The 22372-nt window shown below is 38.8% G+C and overlaps 1 protein-coding gene across 1 annotated transcript; it reads right to left on the bottom strand.

Moving 5' to 3' along the window:
- Window positions 1-51: 51 nt before the first annotated feature.
- Window positions 52-17510, bottom strand: GLDN (gliomedin). The gene is made up of 10 exons (XM_030456898.1): window positions 17211-17510; window positions 13905-13956; window positions 11815-11832; window positions 10602-10709; window positions 9986-10132; window positions 9171-9290; window positions 5339-5419; window positions 5132-5257; window positions 4217-4367; window positions 52-1196 (listed from the first exon to the last, which is right to left on the bottom strand). The coding sequence occupies exons 1-10, from the start codon at window positions 17508-17510 to the stop codon at window positions 737-739; spliced, it is 1563 nt and encodes a 520-aa protein (XP_030312758.1). The 3' UTR covers window positions 52-736.
- Between the last annotated feature and the right edge of the window lie 4862 nt (window positions 17511-22372).

The raw sequence follows: 22372 nt of genomic DNA, 5'->3' as shown, positions 1-22372 counted from the left end.
AGGAAGATCCAGTAGCAACACAACACTTCAAATACTGTTAAAAAGGGAATTTTAATCATAATTTTTACATCTTTTTTCAGCTTTATACCTCATTACTTCCAATTCCCTGTTCTCTAGATACAGTATTTAATTATGCCATTATTCTCCTCTTCCTTAGGCTGAATTTTTGCTTTAGATATGTAACAGTTTGCTGGAATTGTCACATTTGAATCTGCTTTTTTTTCTATTTAAATAGCTAATTCTGTTCCTGTTTTTTTTCTAACAGCTGTATATCTTTGTCAAAAGAGACATTCACAGGATCAGCAGAAAGTGTATTTGTACAAAAAAATTCATTATTTAGACATTTATGTTAGACCATAGTCCCTGACTAGAAAATTATTTTAGAAAAGATAATTGCAACTGAAAGTTCTAAATAGACTCTGAACACATGACCATGGAATAATCAATGTACATTAGATATAATGATCAGCTGAACAATAGGGGAAAAACAAAAGCAAGTCTGTACTAACTGTGCCAGCTGCAATACTGAACAGCTAATTCTTTAAAAAGATGAGATTGGTGTATGGAATTGGAATGTGTTTATACAGAGGCACCTCATCTCTCATGCTCACTCACAAACCACAACCAGTGAGCAGCAAATCATACCAAGCAGAGAGACTCCCAGGATTGTATCATATAGTTTTAAACTATCTGTTCAGTTAAACATGGCTCCCATACATAACATTTTAAAATATATTCATCTGCCAAAATGTACAGGGTATACCATTAAACTCCCATTCTCCCACGTATACAAATTCTTATCTCTTAGGCTGTAGGAAAGCATAGCAAGAACAGACTGTGAAGACCGTAACTCAAACCTGGCATTAATCTGCTTCTCTTTCAATAAATCAAAAGCAAAACTTACTGTTATATCCTTAGTGTCAGTAACATACATAATGCCACATGCTATGAATGCATTACCAGCCTTGGACTTGGGATATGTGGTATTGATATGCCGAGTGACTGAAAATGTTTCTTCATCAATATCTGCTACTATTATGTTTTCATCAGTGCTCGAGGCGTAAATAATCCAAAGACCCTTCTCATCCACTGCTATGTTGAAATACGTCTTTGAGTTAGAAAATAGGTAGTTACGACCATGATATAAGGCATTTTCAATTAGCAGTGTGCCCAATGATGCTTTATCAAGTCCAAATCTGAAATGAGATAAAGTAAGTATTTGGTGAGTTGTGTTAAAAATCCATTTTTATACAGACTGACTGGGTGAATCCCTTCGGAGTGCATTATTGAAAATACTTGAGTTCAAGGACCATTCTGATGTCTTCTGAGATAAAGTACTCCCTCCACTCAAAGCAACTTCCAAAACACTGGGAGAAAATTCCAAAGTAATTGCCAATTTAAAAGGTGCACAAGAGCATGAACTCACTTTGGAAGGTTTCACTGTATTTAGTCTACGAGCTTTATTATCACTAGGATGAAAGAAGCAGCCAAAAAGAATGGCTATGAAAAAGAGTTAGATACTAAGTGAAGGCCCAAAACTAGTGAAACAAAACCTCTACAGAAGTTTTTTTTCTACTAGGTAGGAACTTAAGGCAGAAAATATGATTGACCAAACCTGCATGAATTCTGGGCAGGTTCACCTAGTCTCAGAGTTCCTCTTTTGAAAACAATTCAGATAATGCAGTGATTTACTCAAGTAATCATCAAAGGAATAAAATTTCTACTTTTGCAGAGCCAAAATTCTGACCTCATGCTGGCCTCCAACAAGACAACCTGAGTGTCTCATCTCTGATGAATAAAATTGTTTTATTCCTTGAAAGTCTTTAATAGGATGATAATCCGAGGTCAGCAGCACCGAGCATCTCAGTTGCGTTCCTCTGCAAGTGTAGGAGGGTAATCGGCTGCTATCAAGATACCTTTGCAGTTAGCATTTAATCACTGCATGATGCAGCCCTCCAGCAAAGGCAGCCAGCATGCTGTAGCCTTTTGAGTAATGCCTCCTGTAATAAAGCACATGTCCTTGTCTGACTTCTGTCTAATTGTATAGCTCCAGCCCTCAAATAGAGGGAAAACACTACTCAAAGTAGGAATCTGCTACAGTTACAAAAGACACCTGAAAAGACAGGCTTAATGACTGCAACAGTTCAGATCCAGGAACTTAAAATAGAATATTTTTCCTGTGCAAGAGGCATTGCACAGGAAAAAATCATACTAGAGGGAGAAAAAAATCATACTAGGAAAAGTTTAGAATGGGTTCACTAGATGATTCTTAGCTTTTGTAAAACTCGGCTCTGCAGTAACTGTATTGCAGCAGCAGGCACTTGCTCTTCGAAAAATGAAGCTTCAAGGCTGTAGGAGATTTCTGACTAATGTGACAGCCTAGTTAATGTGATTGGCTGCTTCACGTTTGTAAATAACCTCAATTCAAGGCCAAGGCCTAGAAAATCAGCCCTTAGGAAGAGTCACATAGATTTGCTTCAGGATTTTTTTTCCTGTAAAGAGCCAATAAGATAAAAAGCATCTCAAGATTCATTAGAAATGTAGAAGATCTGCAACACAGAAGGTCCTGTCTTTTCCTCTTTTATGTGACAGTCCTGAAGGGAGCAGAAAAGTGAGGTTTAATTCCTGAGGTTCTCTTAAATTTCCCCAGTTGAGGACAGCCTAGTCAACTCCAAAAGGTTCAGAAGTTCCTGTGTCTTCTGACACCTTGGGGTGAATGACAAGATACAGTGTAATACATTCATCAGCCATGGGGAACTCAAGCTATAAGCCCTTCTCTGACGGCTAGAATGAATCTAGTCAACAAAAAGTAATCTTAGAGTGAACATCTCAGCAACTCCTTAGAGGTGTTGAAGATTCCACAGAGAGCTTGTGTTCATCCATATGTGAAGGCATTTCCCAATTCATGGTACCCAAAGGTGAAGAATCTCTGTCCTATCCCTGTGTATTGCTTAGACAGAGATGGTCTTTTACAGATGTATAAACAAGAAGCTGTTAAGATATTTAAGGAGGTTGCCAACAAGCATGTCTGTCTTTGGCAGAACAAATATTACAGAATCCAAGCAGCTTGCTCACATTCCTTGGCATCCAAATGAATATAGGAAGGCAGCACTCACACCTGCTTGGTGTGAGTGTGAATAGACATCAAAGTATAGTAATGTTCTTGGCTCAAACTTCAGAGCCACATAGGAGAACTTGAAAGCAGATGCAATCTTTCGTTTGCCCTTGGACTGTTTCTTTGGCTGTTCCCATGAGATGAGATTTGGGTTTTGTTTGTATTGCCTCGCTCTGTCCTCAGTAGAAGATGGAGAGAGAGATGTATTCCCAGTTCCAATTCAGGGAGATACATTGGGAGACTTGTAGGGAACTTCTTATGAGGAGGCAATCAGACAGTGGAGCCACTCCTCCACGGTGGAATGTTCAATCCACCAGGTCACCATGTTCTCTGCTGGTGCCTTAGTGCATTCCTCTCCACAGCAGCATTAAACTCTGCTGGCTGAGAGCAAAGCATCTGCATCCACCCACTGAGAAGCTCTGGAAAGCCCAGTGCCACAAGTGGACTGCAATCACATGGCCACTCATCCGTGTCCCCCAAACTGCAGCTAAACTGATTCTTACTGTGATGCAGGTAGATGCAGCTTATTTTTCTAAATAAAATACTATTTTCTGACCCCCACATTCCTTAGTCAGTTCCCATGTCTTTCTCACAATTATGAACACAGCAAAGAATCCAGTGACAAGAACACCCACAGCAATGTGATGTGTATTAGATATAGAAACCAATTGGGCCCCAGGACAGCCAAAAGAAAAGTCTGTTGAGAGCTCTGCACATAGTATTGAGTTAATCTGGATGCCTGGTTGTCCTGCTATGTAGAAACTGCTCAGGTTAACCACTTAGACACAGAGCTGAGCAATGCTTAAAGACCTGTCACAGCAGAGTAATGGATCTGGTTTAGCCTCCCAGTTCCTCTCCTCTGCACAGCATCTTCACACACAAGATAGAAGGCCAGTGGCCCACATTCTAGTTAGATGGAAGAGAATTAGTTGTTCAGTTCTCAAAAGAATTCTGAATCATTCTTCCTATTATAAATAGGGCCAAAAAGAAACAAAAAATACAGAGAAAGCTGTCGTCTTCTCTGAGGTTTGCCCATGTCACCTGACTGATTCTCCTGCTTCCACAATGTCACTTGCCATAAGCCAACTATCTGTGTCTTACCTTAGAATGACATTGGTTCCTCCCTTCTGATAGTACAGATGGTTGTTTTGTACTGCATGACCACATCCATAAAAGAAGCCTGTGATGTTAATGGTCCTGTAGCTGTCATTCAGCAAGGCATTGGAATTCTCATATTCTTTTACAGAGTTTCCTAAACCAAGTGGGAAAAAAAAAAAAAAAAAAAAAAAAAGGCCATTATTTGGTTGATCAAATTCTGAAATCTTTATCCTAAAATTCAACCTCTATTAAAAGTCAATCAAATATCCAACTGACAACAACCGTATTTGTTTTTTCAATAGTGACTCAACTCACTGGAAATGATAAAATAATCCTAAAACAAACAGTACAAAAGCCTCAAAAATTATCTATATAGGTGCCCAAAGGTCTGATTCCCACTGACCTGATGGGCTCTAATTCTGAACAGAAGATATTTCCTTTTTCCACTTAAGTCCTGGCAGTTTTCCTGCACTAAATGTAGTTCATGCAGCATCTGATTCCCTTTCATTCCTAGCTAAATGCACAGACAAAACTCTTAGCTACAATTAAAGGAAAGTGAAGCCATAGGAAAGTGTTGAAAGAATAAATAGACATGAACAACACTTGGATTAGTTTAAAAACAAGCAAAAAACAAACAACAACAACAACATAAACAAACAACACACAGACAACCAAAAAACTAAAATCCTCTATTTTTCAAATCTGAAAGTGACTCTGAAAATGTCTACAGATACTACAGATGTCTATAACTATGTGTTTTACACAAGTCAAGTATTCAAGTAGTCAAGTATTACACAGGTAATATGAAAAATATTCTGAGGAAGATGTGGGTAAAACCCCATACTTGATTAGAGGTACTAGTTCAGGTTGAAGGAATTAAGAAAACTGAGTTTTGACTGGTGACTACCAGTAGTGTACCTGAAAAATGCATGGTGAGCCAAATCCTCTCATCACTGATATTTGCAGGTTCCCGCATCCAGGTTCCAAATGTCTGCGGGACACTGATGAGGGGAACAGGACTTCCCACAGATGTTATGACACATTCTAGCAGAGAAAAAGCAGATGTCCATTGTCTGTGACATGAAAGCAGTGAGAAACAACTAGACACACTCTGTATCAAGTTACCAGCTTTTTTTGAAGGACCAGAGGTTCTGTCCTCAGCTTTCCCAGCCAGGGTATCATCATTTGGTACAGCACATGTCTCACCTAGGGTTGATAAAAGACAAAATGTGTAATACTTCTATATTTGACATGAGCAATGTGCACATCAGTAAGTTTAATAAAATAAAGAAACGACAACTGAGATTTTGCCTCATCTGGGAATGAAGCTGAGTTCACTGTTTGCATTTGAGAATATTTGCAATGCTCTCTGAGGACTTGAAAACAGAAAGCAAGAGGACGAGTTTTCAATCAGAGACTCAAGTGACATTTTCACCACTTTTTTTCCATCAGAAAGGGATAATTAACCTGCTGATTCCTATTATAAAATATTCTGCCTTAGACTTAATGGACTTTACAAGACATTAAACCTATTAATTTGGTCTCTTAGGGAGGTTGGGAGAGGTGGCACAAGGGAGCAAAGAAGGGATGTTCTGTTTCTTTTAGAATTAGCTATCAGTACCACTGAGAACAAAACACCTCAACTTCCAACTAATTATTTTTTTTCTCAAAGTGAAGTTTCACCAGATTCAAAATTTAATTTAAATAAACTTTTTTTGTATTCTTACGTAACGTTAATTACAGTTGTAAATCATCATGTGTATTCTTAATTATAAAATCTGTTCTATTCTTTATTATTTTTAATAAGATCTCACACCCTACTGACCCATAAAATGTAAGTGTTCACTGAGGAAGACCTTCTCTTTGCAGAGTTATACTTAAATAACTCCCATTTGCACAACGGGATTTAAAATCCACCAGAAATCCAGGTTGCTTATCCTCCAAAGGTCTCCAGTCTGCTTCACCTCTTGAAAAGAGGTTATCTTGATAAATGGTCCAATTCTATCTTGTACAATAGTTCATGCATTTCTGAATTTCAAACAGGATGAGATTTCTGCTCCAGCAATCTACCTTCCACTGCAAGGAGGCTCTTTAGGCTCTCTTCTGCTACTTCAAGACTGAGAATCTGAGTTTCTTGCAAGCTACTACAATTAAATGCTATATTCAAAAAGTAACAGGTGGAAATAATTCATATATGTTCCACCCAGTACATATTCACCAGTTAACAGCATTTATAATAATTTAAAAACATGTTTCATGTCAGCAAATTGCAGAATGATGGTGACATTAAAAAAAAGAAAAAAATAACCTAATAACAGTGAGACACAAATTGCTCTGCTTGTTTCACAGTTAGTAAGTGCACAAAGGTTTTGTGCTAGTCCCTTTCAGTACATCCATCAAGAAACTACATTCCCAATTACAAAACAAACCCCACTTTACCAAACACTGCCACAGGTAACTCTCCTTTTCCAGAAATGAGAAAGATTTGTGACTGAGACTGAGAGATCCTGTGCTATTCCCTCAGAGGATCACTCCTCTGAAACCAGGCACCTCAGCTGGGAGGAAAACAGCTCATCCCAGAACTGTAAGGGTAACAACAGTGACAGCAAGGCACAACCATTTTGAATCCAACACCATCCAGGAGTAAAGAACATGGGCAGCCACATCCAGTGTGTAAATCCCAAACCAAAAGTTTCCTTCCATCCTCAAGCTGGAGCCATCTAGAAGTTCGATGTTGCTTTTGCACCAGTTTTTCAGGAATGTATTATAGCATTTTTAGCCAAATTTTTCAAAAGTCCAGCAACCTCAGACATCCATCTTAAAATAATTTTAAAACATGGCTGTGATTTTCACAGCAAAAGAAGTAACAACATCCTTGATAACACTGCCCTTCCCAACACCCCCAGGGGCCTGCACTAGTACCAAAAACCATTAGAAAATCAAGCCCTCAATAATACTTCTTATTCAAAACAGAATTTTTAGAGCATTAGAGAGATCTAAGATCACAGAGAGTACATTTTATTCCCAATGTTGTTGAAAATAAAGTTGATTACAAAAGTTGCAGATACTTTCACAGATTCTCTGAGTCCCTATTAACATCTTAGAAACTACTGCCACTCACACATACAAAAAGTGTGGGAAAACAGTCTGCGGAGGCTTAAGGATTCCATGTACGCATCAATATGATTGCTGGAAAATCGTTTATTAGCAACTTGCACTCACTTTATATAGAGAAGCCTTGTTTACATCATCTTATCATGCAGGTGGCCTTGTACTCCAACCACACATACCATTCTCACGGGACCTTCTTCCCACATAATTATTTTCCTCCTCTGTTGCCGATTAAGTTCTCTCTTTCCCAGTAGCTCATTCTCAGAAAGCCTCTAACTAGGCCTCAATAACCATTAACCCAATGTAGCCTAAATTGAAGTAAGTCAGGATTGCTCACAACCTGTATATTTCTGAACTGTTTCCCCAACAAAAAAGGAATTCAAGCCTATCTGAAAAATCCAGTTAAAGAGAAATATTTATATGATAAATATAAATATCTGAAAAACACAGTAAGAAATGTGTTTACTATAGTAAATTTTTAGAATAGTAATATCAGGTTGACACTAACACTTTCTTCCACAAAATATTAAGCTATTATTAATATTTGTTAAATCCTTATATCCTTTCCTTTAAATCCTTATGATCCTTTCCTCACGGAAAATTATGCTCAGTACAATGCATCTGTCAATATAGTCACAAAATACAAGACATCAGAGTTCTCCTAATCAGTAACCTGCAGGAAGAGGTAATTTATACCGGGTAATATTTTTATGTGATCCACACAGCAGAGGCAGCACTTAACTCATTAAAAAATATGCACACACACGTGTGGATTTTATCTGAGGCACATTTTAATCTATTTGAGAAAAAGATATTCTAAAACATGAATGGAAGTTGTGACATGAAACACTGATGTGACTTTTCAACAACCCACAGTATCAAGTTCAATCCATGAGGATTTAGTGGTATGCAGTACACCTGAGAATCATACCAGAGATATCTCATGGCAAGCTCTTAATTATGTCAGCACTCTAATCAGTGACTTGGAAAAAAAAATAAAATATATATATAGCAAGCAGCTGCTACACTTGAGCATACAGTCCCTGACCTGCTAATCTGGATACTCACATTTTGGTCCTACAGTATCTGATGTTCAATATGTGCACTAAGCATGAAGAGAATCTCCTCTGTCTTTAATTTTTCCTTTAAGAATATTAGAATTAGCCATAAATCTCGCTAACACAGCTACAGTAAAAGGAAATAAAAGGGAGTCATGATCCACTTGTCATTCAGGATCCAATAATCATAGAATGGTAGGGGCTGGAAGGGACCTCTGGAGCTCACCCAGTCCAACCCCCCCTTCCAAAGCAGCTTGAATGATAAACACTAACAATAGAGAAGAACTAAGATCACCTTGCTACAAAACTCACATGTTCAAATAAGCACAAGGACTCAGAGAATCCTTTTGAATTCCTCCAGATTTTGTCTTAGCTTGTTCAAGCTTGTTTTCACCAGGCAATTTCATGTTGTAGAGCACCATGATATGCAGCCTGGTTAGTGAGTGTTGAATTTACACATAAAATAAAAATAAAAAGCTAAAAATTTCAACAGCATTTCCTTTACTTTTCTAATATAACCCATCTAACAGAAAACAGTGTAAATGCTTTGCCTGAGCAGAAGTATAGCACAATTAAAAGACTAATATTATACTCCTGGAGATGGCTTCCTGCCTTAGCCAGGTTATATTTCAGCAAAACACTTAAGAGCATGCTCAGGTCTGGGTTTGTGCAGTTATACTGATGCCAGCAAAATTACACAAATATGTTAATTCTTCTGGGAGACTTGGAGCCATGGCTTTCATCTTGAACTTATTTATAATACAAAAGCAACACTGGGAAGAACTAACCTGTGCATTTACTGCTGTAAATGTTGTCCTGAAGCTGAGCTTTAGCTTTACGTTTTCCTGGAGGCCCTGGGGGTCCGGGTGGTCCAGGGGGCCCTGGTGGTCCAGGTTCACCTTTTGCACCTATACAAAATGCAGTACAACATCACAGACCCTGTAGGCAACAGGCAACCTGCAGGGAGGTGTAGGTGTCTATGTGATGAACTTTGAGAGATCTCTAAAACATCCTCCCTCTTTTTAAGAGCTTTCTGTGCAGACAAATATGGCTTAAGAAACCCTGGGGTGCTCTTTGTTAGGAGGTGAAACATACAGAATGTGACAAGCTGTAGGACATCAATGCAATTGATTTGTCTTGATTACAGGCACATTAGAGAGTTATATAGCAGTGCTGTCTTTTACTTTTTTTTACAGTTTTTCTTTTACTTTTACTGCAGTCTAAGAACTTGACTTCAGAAGCTACAGTGCTATAATTTTACACTGCTCATATTTGTGGCTGCTTCATGTATTCCTGAGTGGAAATCTGCTCCTCATTTTCCAACAGAAAAATCAAACTGCTTTATAATAAAGAGCAGGAAGAGGCCAACTGTCTGGCAGTGTACTGGAAAAGGTGGAACTCCTGTACACCTCAACCCAAAGACCAAGCAGAGAAGTTTAAGTGAAGACTTGCATCAAAAACAGAATAAAACCTGGGCAGAGCAATACTCAAAAACTTCACAGTTTTGCTGCTTGGCCCATCTCCTGTAGATCACATCCATGTTTCAGAAGTAGAATATTTTTTTCTATCAAGTATATTGTTGCAAGAGAGCATTTCTTCCTACCTTCTAATAGCACATCATTGTTTGCATCCCCTTTTTCACCCTTTGCTCCTCTTGCACCCTTTCCCCCTGGCATACCATCCTTGCCAGGTAAACCCATTTCTCCAGGTTCTCCTTTCTGTCCTTGATCACCTTTTGGTCCTGGCAAACCTAGAAATAAAGAGCAACTCAGTGCCAAGAACACTGTCCAGTATTAAGCATCAATCAATACTTTGCTTTTTTAATGCAAGATGTATTCACTCTATTTTAGGGTGGTTTTTTTCACTTTTTAACTGGGTAGCTGTAAATTGTTCTGGTTTCAAAACAGTGCTGTAACCTATTATGAATGGAAATGGTATGCATTCAATTTAGTGCAAATAATACACTCCTTACGTAGTGATCTCTGAGATCTGAACATGAAATATTCATATCTGGGTCTCATTAATGCTGGCTGGAGAATTTCTGGGTAAGCAGGAACTCTAAGGAAAGATGTGAAGTAATGTATTTCTTTCATATTTGCAAGGTATGGTTCCTTTAGGTGTAACAGTAGGGCCTGAATGTAACAGCAAGAAAGGATTTTTTTAAAACAACCACAAAAATAAAAACAATAAAAAAAATTTAAAAACCAACCACCACAAACCTATTTTTCCTCTTTTTCCATTCACTCCTCGTTCTCCTTTTTGTCCTGGTATACCTGGGGCTCCATCTGATCCATTGTAGCCAGGCAGCCCATCAAGTCCAGGAGGTCCTGAACAAAGGGCATAGATTAATTTTCACTATTAAATGCAATTTATCCTTAAGTCTATTACATTTATAGATAGCATGTTTATATATGTATTCCTTAAACATACAAAACCCTCTATCTGAACGTTATGTTCTCCATGCCAATGAAAAAGAACAAAAAACAAAAAGAACAAAACCATGAAAAAACCCACCCACTGCCAAAACAAACCCAACAATACAGACAGAAAACACCTACCCACAGCAAACAACTATGAAATCATAGGTGCTTGTTTGCCCTGGCCTTAGCACTAGAAATCTGAAATTAATCCTGTGCATATTTTGCATTAATGCCAGCAGAGATCAGCCTTTTGGATTCTGCTTCAAGGTCAGGCAGAGTGGAACCCACTCTGTTTCTGAATTTGGCAGTGACTGTAACATTTTCCTCAAGCTGCACAAGCTTTGATGTTGCTCATCAGGTCGGCTGGACTTATCTAACACAAGAAAAGCATTTATCTACTTGTCCAGGATACTGCAGTGCCAAATCATGACTGGTTGGTACAGAAGACCTCACTCGTTGTTGGTCACTATTGGAACCCCCTCAAACAAAAAGTGCACGATACTTTTCTGATAGAATTGTTCTAAGCAGACCCACAGCTAAAGAAGCATAGAGTAAAGCAAGTAATCATCCATACGGGCTAGCAACCACATGGGAGAGACCAGAAAGGGAGAATTAAATCAGAGAGGAGGAAAAGTTATGGGGCAGGTGGGAAGGTGAAAACAATAACCAACACTTTTTAAAGAGATGATTTTTAGCGTCAAATTATAGTGTCAGTTTACTTGGGTCTTTATATACACACACACAAGCTCATCTCTTCAGCTAACTGCTATTTAAACACTCAGTTAAGATCTAGGTTTGATTAAAGATGTTTTAGCAAATGTGAAACTATTCTATTCCCTCTGCTAGAAAAGTATAATTCCTAAAATCTCAAAAAGGGCACGAGTTGACCTAAGTACAAAAATTATCTAAAGAAGATTGTTCTACAAAAGATAAACCTCTAAATTTCAACATTTTGTACCAGCAGCTCTGCCCATTACCCCAAAAGGCTACTGCAATTGTCAAAGTATCTTACCTGGGGGACCTGGGGGGCCTAAACAAGAACAGGTGAAAGAACACAAGAGAGAAAAAATGGTGAGTTTAACCTCAGGAAAACAAAAAGCAATTCCACACTGAATTGACTAGAATTACATCAGAACAGTAAAAGAGAGGGAAAGTCCCTCTAATTGCAAAGTGAACACCTATGGTTTTAACTGCTTTTAACTATTTAAGCATTAACAGAAATTCAGACTCACTGGAAGAGTATCCTTAGAAGCAAATAAATATACACATACATTTTGCCTTTTGTAAATTATTTCAATTGATAAAGATTGACAAACAACCACCTCTACAATGTAATCTCACTGTCAGGCCCTTAGGTGCCTTTACAGTGCCATGTGCACATGGTGCAAGGCATCCAACAACCATTACATTTCCTTCATGGAAATCTTCTCCAGGATCCTGTTATGGTAGAAGAATAATAGCTTTACAATACTGATGAATGTCAGAATTCAAAATCATGTTTAAAATATGAATTATTATTAATAATACTATGACTATTAAAATACTAATTAATTATTATTACTACTAATCAAATATATGGGCTAGATTCCTGTGTTTCACAGATATTTCATTGCATTCAGACTATTTAAATAGAAAAATGAAAAAAAAGTCCTGTCATTCCTGGTAACTACATCTGTATTATCACCAGGTGATGAAATGGTTCTCCAGACCAGACCAAGCTCCCCACAGCACTTGGCTGATCTATTAGAAATTGGACTTGCTTCAGTTACTCAGCACCATGCAATACAATAAAATCTCTCTTAGTTCAAGTACAGGGTCTTAATGGGAAAAAAAGCACAGCAGGCAAGAGTACAGCACAAGCTTCAGTAAAAAGATGTGATCCTCAATATACATTTAAAAATTAAAAAACAACTACTACAACAAGCAGAAGAAGTGGGTTAGAAGTGGGTTAGGAGAATACAAGAAAGATGATAGTTACAAGTTAGTTCTGGAACATTTTTATCTGGCCAACAAAGTATTGTCTTGTTTCAACAAAACGCTCTGCAATAGAAAATAGCAGTAATTACCAGTTTTCCCTAAAGATGAAAATTTTCAGCATTAATTAGAAAGCATTATGAGTAAACTGAAAATCTTTTTATAGCACCACTGCAGCAATTGTCCCTTTTAATCAATACAGGCGGTAACACCAGTTAACATCTTTCCAGAAAACGACCATTTTTTCCACACTACAATGTTACATCTATTCCTGTGTTCAATTACTTCCTCATCTCAAACACTGAGAGTCTTTATTGTCCTTGTATAAGCGTAAGATGAGAAAGGTGCTTGAAAAGCAGCATATGGCAGAGGCCCATAGCAGAGCAAGGCAGAATTAGAGACAAAAGTTAATGGTGTCAGGAGCAAGTAAGGTGCAGAAGACACCAAGCAACATGAACTCAGAAGCCTGGAGCCCAAAAATCCAAATGACCTTTTCAGTCATTTGTGGTTCAGCCTCAGTTGCGTACAGAACTGATCTACAGTTTCAGAAGTATTATTTAGCATCTGTTTGTACTATAATAATTCTCATTTATGCTCATTTATTAAACACAACAGACCTTATAGCCATTTGAAAACACAAACCAGACAGCAAGTGAAGCCAACCCAACACCCTGATATGATGGTTCAAAGCAGGGGAGCCAAAAATGTTGCTCATCTAAGCCCCATGCCCCACACTGGTTACAAAACTGTAAGGAAGTTTCTGCACTCTGTAATTTCATCCATGTAAACCTTCAAGTGGGGGGGACATACACCAAATACCAAGACTAAACCTAAACCTCAACTAATATTTTAAACATCAAAGTTTGTAAGATTTACTTATGAAAGTCACATGGGTAAGAAACAGCCCCAAGTAGTATCAGCTGAGCTCCTTAAATTCCAGTGGTTTTGATAAGTCCCAAAGTAGCACCTATTATCTTCTTAAAAATAAATAACCAAATTGATATGTAAATTATGATACATTGTATTGTTCTTTGAAGTAGCCCTTGACCTCAAGTTCTTTGAGAATTTTGTAATTCTGTATTCCTGACAGTAGCATAGATGCTTTATCACTCAAGGCAATAAACATACCTGTTAAGCATATCCCTTTTGTGCTGTTACATAAATCCACCATGACTCGGACCTAATGTTGCAAAGAAAGGAAAGCTGAAAACAATCATGCCATAAAAGCATCTCATTTATTTCATCTCAGCAATGACAGATTTTATAGCTAGAGGAGACATTCATACAGATGCTTTTAATCTAGAATAAAATCTAGACCAATATTTATCAATACAAGTAATTTTTACAAAATATATGGGGTTTGGCTGAGCAAATATTCACATTACATGTCCTGCATGATGAAAGTCAACACTCTAAAATGTTTTGCAACTCATCAAAACATCCAGCAGAACCAAGAACACTGGGAACATGAGCACTGGAAGCGCCTTAACTCTTCATGGGAAAGTCCAATGTTTAGCGTAAGAAAAAAAAAGATTATTATTTCAAGGATGCATAACATATGATAATTTATGAACATATTTGCCCAGAGTTGCATCCTTATTCATCTTTGTACAACTACTCTCTTTAGAGATAATGGAATGCACTCATCCCAAAAGACAGACCAAGTGCAAGTCATTCTGGAGGGCAGACAGATGTTTAACCCTAAGCAAAGTTATCTCCTGCTTTTAGATTAATGGATTGTTATCAAGTGTCCAATCTAACAGGTTCAGATCAAGGGCAATTCTTTTGATGGCAAGTACTTTTTTGCTGCACAATCAGATTGTATTTTACTATGGTTTTCAATTCTGTCAGCGACAGAACTTAGTGCCTATCAGACTGTGCTGGAAGAGCTCTTATATTTTGAAATTCCAGACACAATTTAAGTTAGCTGAGAAGAGCTAACTGGTTTTGAATACCATCATTTGCTCGTTCTCTTTCTCCTCACATCCTCAAAAACACTTGGCTTCTACCCCTGTAATTTGTAAAATACACGGTGTCCATCTAGGCTCGAATTCAAACTGCATTCTAATCTAAGTGGTTTTGTTGAGTGCTGAAGTGATTACAGCTCACACTGGGGCCTTCCATAACCTCAGCAGCCTCAGTTCTACCAATCAGTGCAGCTCAGGCAGCAATTCAGTAACACAGCCCTCAAGAAGTGAGACTGTCACAGCAGGTAGTGACAGCAGAACCTCCTTCTTAACTGGGTAAGATGAGTACACCAGTCATCCAGCCAGCACCACCTGTGCCATGAAGAAAAGCCGGGCGGTGGATATAAATAAAATAAATAAAGAAATAAAATTTATCCTATTTAATTGTTAAACGGTCAGTTTGCTCATGATGAAAGGGTGTAAAAACAAACCTGTGGTACCAATGTGCAGAAATCTGCTACAAGAGGATCCTGCTCAGGTAAAACTTCTGTCCAGAGCTCCCAGCCAACAGAGGCTGCAACATCATTCTAAGGCCCACCAGGGCATCTCCTCACCAACTGTGGGGAACTTGGTCTCACCCTACAGAAGTGTTCAGGTCTTCACATTACACTAGTGGGGATTAGATTCAAATACAAAAGTGAAGCAGTGGGAGGGTAATTCTTGAAAATTTGCCTAAGGACCTTTTTTCCTCTTGAGCAAGGGGGGCTGGACACAGCTACATATTCTTCTGAGCAGCAACCAGAATGACAAATATCTGAGGAAAATTCTTCAAGAACAAAAAGGCACAAAGCCCCACACAAGCAGCTCCCTGCAGGACACATTCAAATGAAACTGTGGCACAGAGCAGCAGTCACAGTGATTTAAATGCAGGGACTGCACAGATGAACAGGATTGTCAAAAACTGTTATAATATACACTGTCTCAGCTGGTGCTGTTTGGAGAGGGCAATAAGATTCATTTAATACGTATGTACTACCTAATGACAGCAGAGTAGCTGCTACCAGTGTCAAGATTATCCAGACACCCAACTGATCCCAAAAAATTAAGTCTGAGCATCAAACAGTACATGGCATTAAGAGCATGGCACTAAGATCTGATTTTTCTCTCTGATATCTTGATTTGTGAATCCCTTAAACTTAAGAAGTGATACACATCAGATGGCACAAAATGAGCAGTAGCTGCCAGAACTATTAATTCATTAAAGAAATAGGAAGAAGTTTTGACTAAATGCTTTAATGAAAACCTTAGATATAGCACACCTTAGAACTAAGACCATTTTGAATACAAAATCATGTGATTTTAAGACTTCAGGAAATTAAATGCTCCAGTAAGATGCACATTTTATGAAAAATATTGCTACTTTGGTACATGAAAATAGAAACCAGAACATAATATCCAGTATGTTTCAGTTCTATCTCCCAATAAAAAAATGTTCTCCGAATTGCAGAAATCTTGTACTGCAGTTTCTAAATTCACAGAAGACTTAAATGTCTTTACCTTAAAAAAGACAACTTTATTTATTCTAAAATCCCAAACAACTGAATTAACAGAATTCTATGCTACTAACACACTCTATGATCTCATTAACTCGAGTATTAATGGAGATGTCATCACTAAAATAACCATTACAATGGCTTACTAAGAAAAATGCAAGCAGAATATTACTGGAAAGGTATTTGCTGTAAGTTGTTTTTTAAACCAGCTATACTTCATTAAGAGCTTCGTTGGGCATAAGCTTGGGATAGCTCTGCTTTTCTGCAAACCCAGGGCTGCAGTACTTTCTGGAACAGAATCACCACTACAGTTCCCTCAGTAGCAGTATTTTTCTGCCTCAGAACTTCGAAGCTTTTCAATCTATTCAAAATTTTTCAACTATGTGACCTAAGTTTTCAACTACATGAGCTAGGTGCTACTGAGCAAGAATTATCTTTTTACTGAGGTGCAGAAAATGAGGTGGCGTTGCCAGAAAAAGGACACACAGTTCTGTTCCTCGAACACATCAATTTCTACCTTGAATTTAAAACTCACTGAGAGGACACGATCAGTTTTTCCAAGAAATATGATGATAAAGTGAGATCCAGTACATGGTGTTTAGGTGCTGAACAGCACCCAACACATGGTTGGGTTCAGGTATGGTTCAGAGATTTACAAGTCTGAAACCTGGGAAACTAGAAGGCTTTTTACAGCCACTGAAATGTTGAAGTGTCACTATATCCAACAAGAAACTTCTCTCCATTTGTCCGTGTAACTGATTAAGAGCTTAACCGCAACCTGCAAGCTACACGGTCCCATCGAGGTCAGACCTCGCTTGGGAGAAGCCTCAGCTCGCGTGTCCCCAGCCCTCCCAGCCCGGGAGTAGGTACCGGGGACCATCGCCGCCGGGTCCCCAACTCCCCTGTGCCCCACCCCTCATCCCTCCGGCAGAGCCCCGCGCCTGGAGGCGGGAGCCGCCCCGTCCCCGCCCTACCGGCACCACGGAGTAGGTCAGCAGCATCAGCAGATCCTCGGTCTCGGCCCGCACGTGTCCTCGGGCGCCCTCCCCGCGGCGGCTCCGTTTGCTGCGAGCGGCAGGGACGGGACCGGGAGCGCTCAAGTTCGGTCGGGAACCCTCGGCCGGGTCGGGCCGAGCCGCCTCCAGGTCCCTGAGTGCCGCGCTCAGCTCCCGCCACTGCCCCAGCAGGAAGAGCGTTCCCGCAGCGCTGAGCGCCCAGAGCAGCCCCAGGGCAGCGAGCAGGCACCGCATCCACCGCCCGCCCGACGCCTCCATCGCTCCGGACGGGAGAACCAGGGTCCGCGGGGAGGGATTTATGTCACCCCGGAGCCGTGGGACGCCGGCGGGGCGGGGGGAGTGACGGCGGCCCCGGGGGGCAGCTCATGGAACAACTTTGGCATTTGATAAACCCCGTGTGTCATCCGCTAACAGCACTGCACTGTTTCTTCCCCAGAATGATACCTGCCCACCCCTCCGGAACATGGGCTGTATTCAGTGGGAAAATGTTTGCTCACAGTTCATTCCTACTACAGATAAGAAAATGCATTCTGCAGAATGTCACTGTTGTGAAGAACGGCAGAATCTGACCAAGTTGAAAGTTTCATGAAAAATAAGAAAGTTTTTAAGAAAACAAGGTTCTTTTAGAAAAGTTATTTTAAAGCTGAGGTGATAATTTCAAGAACAAAGCAGTTGTGCTTTCTTACACTGTTACTGATTCAAATTGACCTCAAGAAATTCACAGCTTCTGAATGTCAAGATTCCCCCTTCAGAGTTCTTGATGCTAACTCTGTCCAAAGGACAATTTGTTGCAGATCTCTGTGACTGAGCAGATACAGCATTTGGGCTCCATTCTAACTCTGCCATTGACCTCCAATCTGTGCCAGTCCCACAGCGCATCACAAGTCAAACTATTAGGTCAAAGCAAATTTTAATTTAATACATGTTGTTCCACTGCAGTCAACTAAGCAGTAGAGAAGCCCAGACTAGGAAAGCTCCATCAGATTGAAGTTCTCATCTCTCTGAAATAAAAACATCTGCAAAAAGCATTGGTGCCTTCAGACATCACGTTGGAGAGTCTTTACCATACTGTCACAGAAAATCTGTGTAAGGCTACTAACATCATACAGATACATGTATGATACATCATTTTGCATGACAGTTTTAGAATGTGTTCCACCAGTAAAACACTGACATCCTAAGGAATAATAAGAAAAACAAATACATACACATCTTTTGAAAAATCACTTCTGAGGCCTTTGCAATCTACTCTGAAGCTATCGAAGTTCTACTTACATATAGGTAGTCTTATGGCAAGAGTAACTGTTTACTTTGCAGCTGATAGTTTATAGAAGTGCATATTTGAATTTTGCTTATAGCATGAATCTCGTGAAGGATAATTAAAAAACAAAAAAGAAATGACCTTGCATAGAAGTTCCCAGAAGACGTTGTATCTTTAGCAACAGCAATAAACAAAGCAAGCTTAGTTTCTAATTTCATAAATATAACAAAAGTGTTATCTATCACAACTTCAAACTAAAGCTGGCCTTTTTGAGAACATAAATAGAACTGCACTTCAGAGACCATATAGCACAATGAAGAGCAATTCTTCATCTTTATTGTCCATTTCAGAGCATAATGATTGAGTAAAAAGAATACACAAGCCACTGTTTGGAGAATAATAGAAGCAATACAGCACTCTTGTTTCCCCAGGTGTCTAATCTTGCAGAATTTTCTCTGTATGACAAAAAATAAAAAGTTGAACATTGTTCTTTTAAAAAAATGATCCATTGGTTCTCCGTGAACATCCCATCCAAGGCTGTGGTACAGAACCTGCTTAGGTGGCAAAGTGGTAGGATTTTTCCCCAGGCTGTAAATCTCTCCAAATCTGCCATCTACACCACAGATGATCTGACAGTCTGTGCAGTACTGAGCTCAAGTTTGCTACAACACAGAGAGTTTTACAGCTGTCAAAGGTTTTACCTATATTTGAAAGCCAGGAATCAGCTGACAGCACAGATTTGTGGCAAATTTGTTTCCCAAGCTTAGAAAGTCCTATTAGCTACTCCAGTTGCAGAAGCAGCTCTCACACTGAGCTGTGGACATTCCTTTCCCAGCCTTTAACTGAGTCTCTCCCCATACCATATGATCAGCACTTCATGCAAATGTCTCCACATCTCCTCATTCTCTGCTATCTCCCTATAATCTGATGCCTCCTTCTAGATCTTTTGTCCCAATGCAACACCCCTGAAACTCTGATCTATCCATGTAGCTCTTGCAATCAACTGCAATGCAACCTCATGCTTGATGGCCCCATTCCTCCTCCATGACAAAAATCAAAAGGTCCCAAAGGTAGACAGGTGACAAGCAGAACAGTATGGAGGTTTGGGAATGCTGCTAATAAATTTGGGAAATTTTACTCCTATTTCCTGACCAAAAGGGCAGAATCAGTGTGAAAAAAACATTATCCCATATACCCATCAGTCTTTTTTTTTTTTTTTTTTTTTTTTTGGGTAGGCAGAATGCCAGCAAGCAACACTTCATTTATTTCCTGGCATTTCAGAATTGGTTTCTCTAAAGCCCAAATGTGCATCCTAACTGACAGGCACTGAAGCATGGCATTGAAAGATGATGTAAACCTGCTCGAGATATACAGGAACTAGAAAGAAGCTGTCAGTATAAGCATGCAGACTGCAGATCACTTTTATGCTTTTTTCACAATTCCAGCTTAGTTGTAAAGTTGAAATAAATTGTTAGAAGATAAAACATAGCTGTACCACAAGAGATATTTTTGTATCCTAGTTACACACCATGTGTATAGTGAAGAATATAGCCTGAGTATTCCAAGGCTTAGAATGTCTTCAGATAGTGTCACATTTAAAAATAATACTTCCACTGATGTTTTACATTGTAAAAATTGTTAGCATTGAAACCATTTATTTAGGAGGCTTTCCAAGTGAAAAAGCACACTGCAGACTGGAGTTTTCACTTGGATAACTAATGCTGGAAGATGGACTGAGTTGCTGAGGATGATGCTCTTACAAGATAGATAACCAAACTGCCTCTGGGCATGCCATTAAAAATTTATTCAGATTATAATCTCTAAAAAGGCTACTAGAAAAAAGGGAGTCTCCTTTCCTGAGTGGAAAATACCTTGTAAAGCTTTCATAACCTCTTATGATAACTGACAGATTTTATGGAATCTCCTTCTTCCCCAGAACTATGATAGAGGTTTAATTTATTTGCTTCAGGATTCCAAATCTACTCCAGTCTCCAAACCTGCAAAATAGATTGGGAAGATCATTCTTTGGACTTTCAAACTAATGAATAGTTTATACTTTTCAGTGTCATTTTCTTGTGCTTTCCATTGCAACAGCTGATCCTGGTAGCTTTTGCGACTGTTTGTTCATCCTGGGTCCCCTCAGGAAGGCAACCAAGTGACAGTGGAAGCTCTAAGTGCTCTGCCTCTCCATCTCTGTCACTGCTCAAACCATGTGGGACATTTGCAACAGAGCAGCTGCAGAGTTCCTCCATCCAAATCACAGTTAAAAATCCAATATTGACACCAAAACTGTTTCTATAGCAAAGGCTTAGCTTTAAAACATTAAAAGACTTCTGACCACATGTATAGAATCACAGAATTGCTCAGGCTGGAAAAGACCTTCAAGATCATTGAGTCCAACCTCATCCTAACCCTATTACCCTATTTCTGATGACCCAAATGATGTAGAAATAAAGGCTTGGCTTTGAAATTCATGTTGGGTCCTAGTCTATTCATGTTTGGGAAAAGAGGAATGTGTAGGTTTGAAATGCCTTTGCAATAACTGCAGGTCAGCTGCAGCCTTACAGTGCTTCAGACTACATCAAGCTCCAGGGTTAATCTCACCCCACAGAATTATTTCAGGCTTACATCACTGACAGGCACCAGACTGCAACCCACTCCATTCCTGCACATGTATTCCACACAGATTATAACATATCAGATGCACAGGCTTGCTTTTCAAGAAAGAAAGAAAACTAAGAATTAGAGGAAAATAAATACAGATAATAGCATTATTCTGGTCATTTTATATCTTATTGGAAGAAGTTTTGGATGTTCCTATAGAAAAGTGCCAAAATGTTAATGCATGTATTTTTGTGTATCAACATGGGATGGAATTAATTTAAATTATTAAGAGTGAAAAACTTGTGCAGAATTATTTTTTCATTGCTTGACTCTTGCAGAAAGACCAAATCAGTTCCAGCAAATGAGTGAAACAAACAAACATATACTGCTACCAAAACAGCAAATAATTAAAAAAAAAAAAAAAAATCAACTGAACAGTATTGGAATAACTTTAGTTAATGTCAGGAATATTAAAATAGATAGGTTAACATTTTTTCAAGCAGTATTTTACAAATAAAAATAATGCATGGAAACAGTGGGATTTTATAGATAAAGCTTTACAAGTTACTATCAGAAAAATCTGGAGCTATATCCCAAACCCTTTAACTTTCCATCTTGTATTTCAGTGGCACATGGATATAAGCAACATAAACCTTAAATAGTACCTCTGATATAGGGAAAGTCCTTTTTAATAAGAGTTGCAATAACAAATAAATTTACACAGAGTAAAGGACGTACCAGCAGTGATTTTGGAATATCCAGTCTTAATGATAAAACATTAATTAATTAAGAACTAAGAAAAAACAATTTCTTACTAGGTGAACCAAATCAGTGTTTAAAATTCAAAATAAAACCCATAAGTGTCTGCAAGTAGAGCAGCACAAAGAGCACATTATTCAATGGCACCAGCAGAATGTTTCATTGTCTTTGCATGAGCATTCAACAGTCCAGGGGAAGATGCCTGAGAGATGCATCATTAGAGGACTGGCAGCTAATGACTGCTTTCCCAGAAAACTGCTCAGAATTTGTCCAACACACATTAGTGAAAAAAAAAATAAAAAAAATCAAAGCTTACTCATAGAGAAAGATTACTTAAGGAGTAAGGTCAAACAGAACAATTCAAATACCACAGCTATAACCACCTCCATTCATATTTTAGAACTATGGGAATAAAAAAACAACTGAGCAATACAAATGACAAATGGTACATGGCCCAACAGATCTGTCATATCTTTGTAACACCAACAAGGACCAG

Source organism: Calypte anna, chromosome 10 (genome assembly GCF_003957555.1).
Source record: "Calypte anna isolate BGI_N300 chromosome 10, bCalAnn1_v1.p, whole genome shotgun sequence".
Taxonomy (NCBI): Eukaryota; Metazoa; Chordata; class Aves; order Apodiformes; family Trochilidae; genus Calypte; species Calypte anna.
This window is presented reverse-complemented; position numbering and strand designations above follow the sequence as displayed.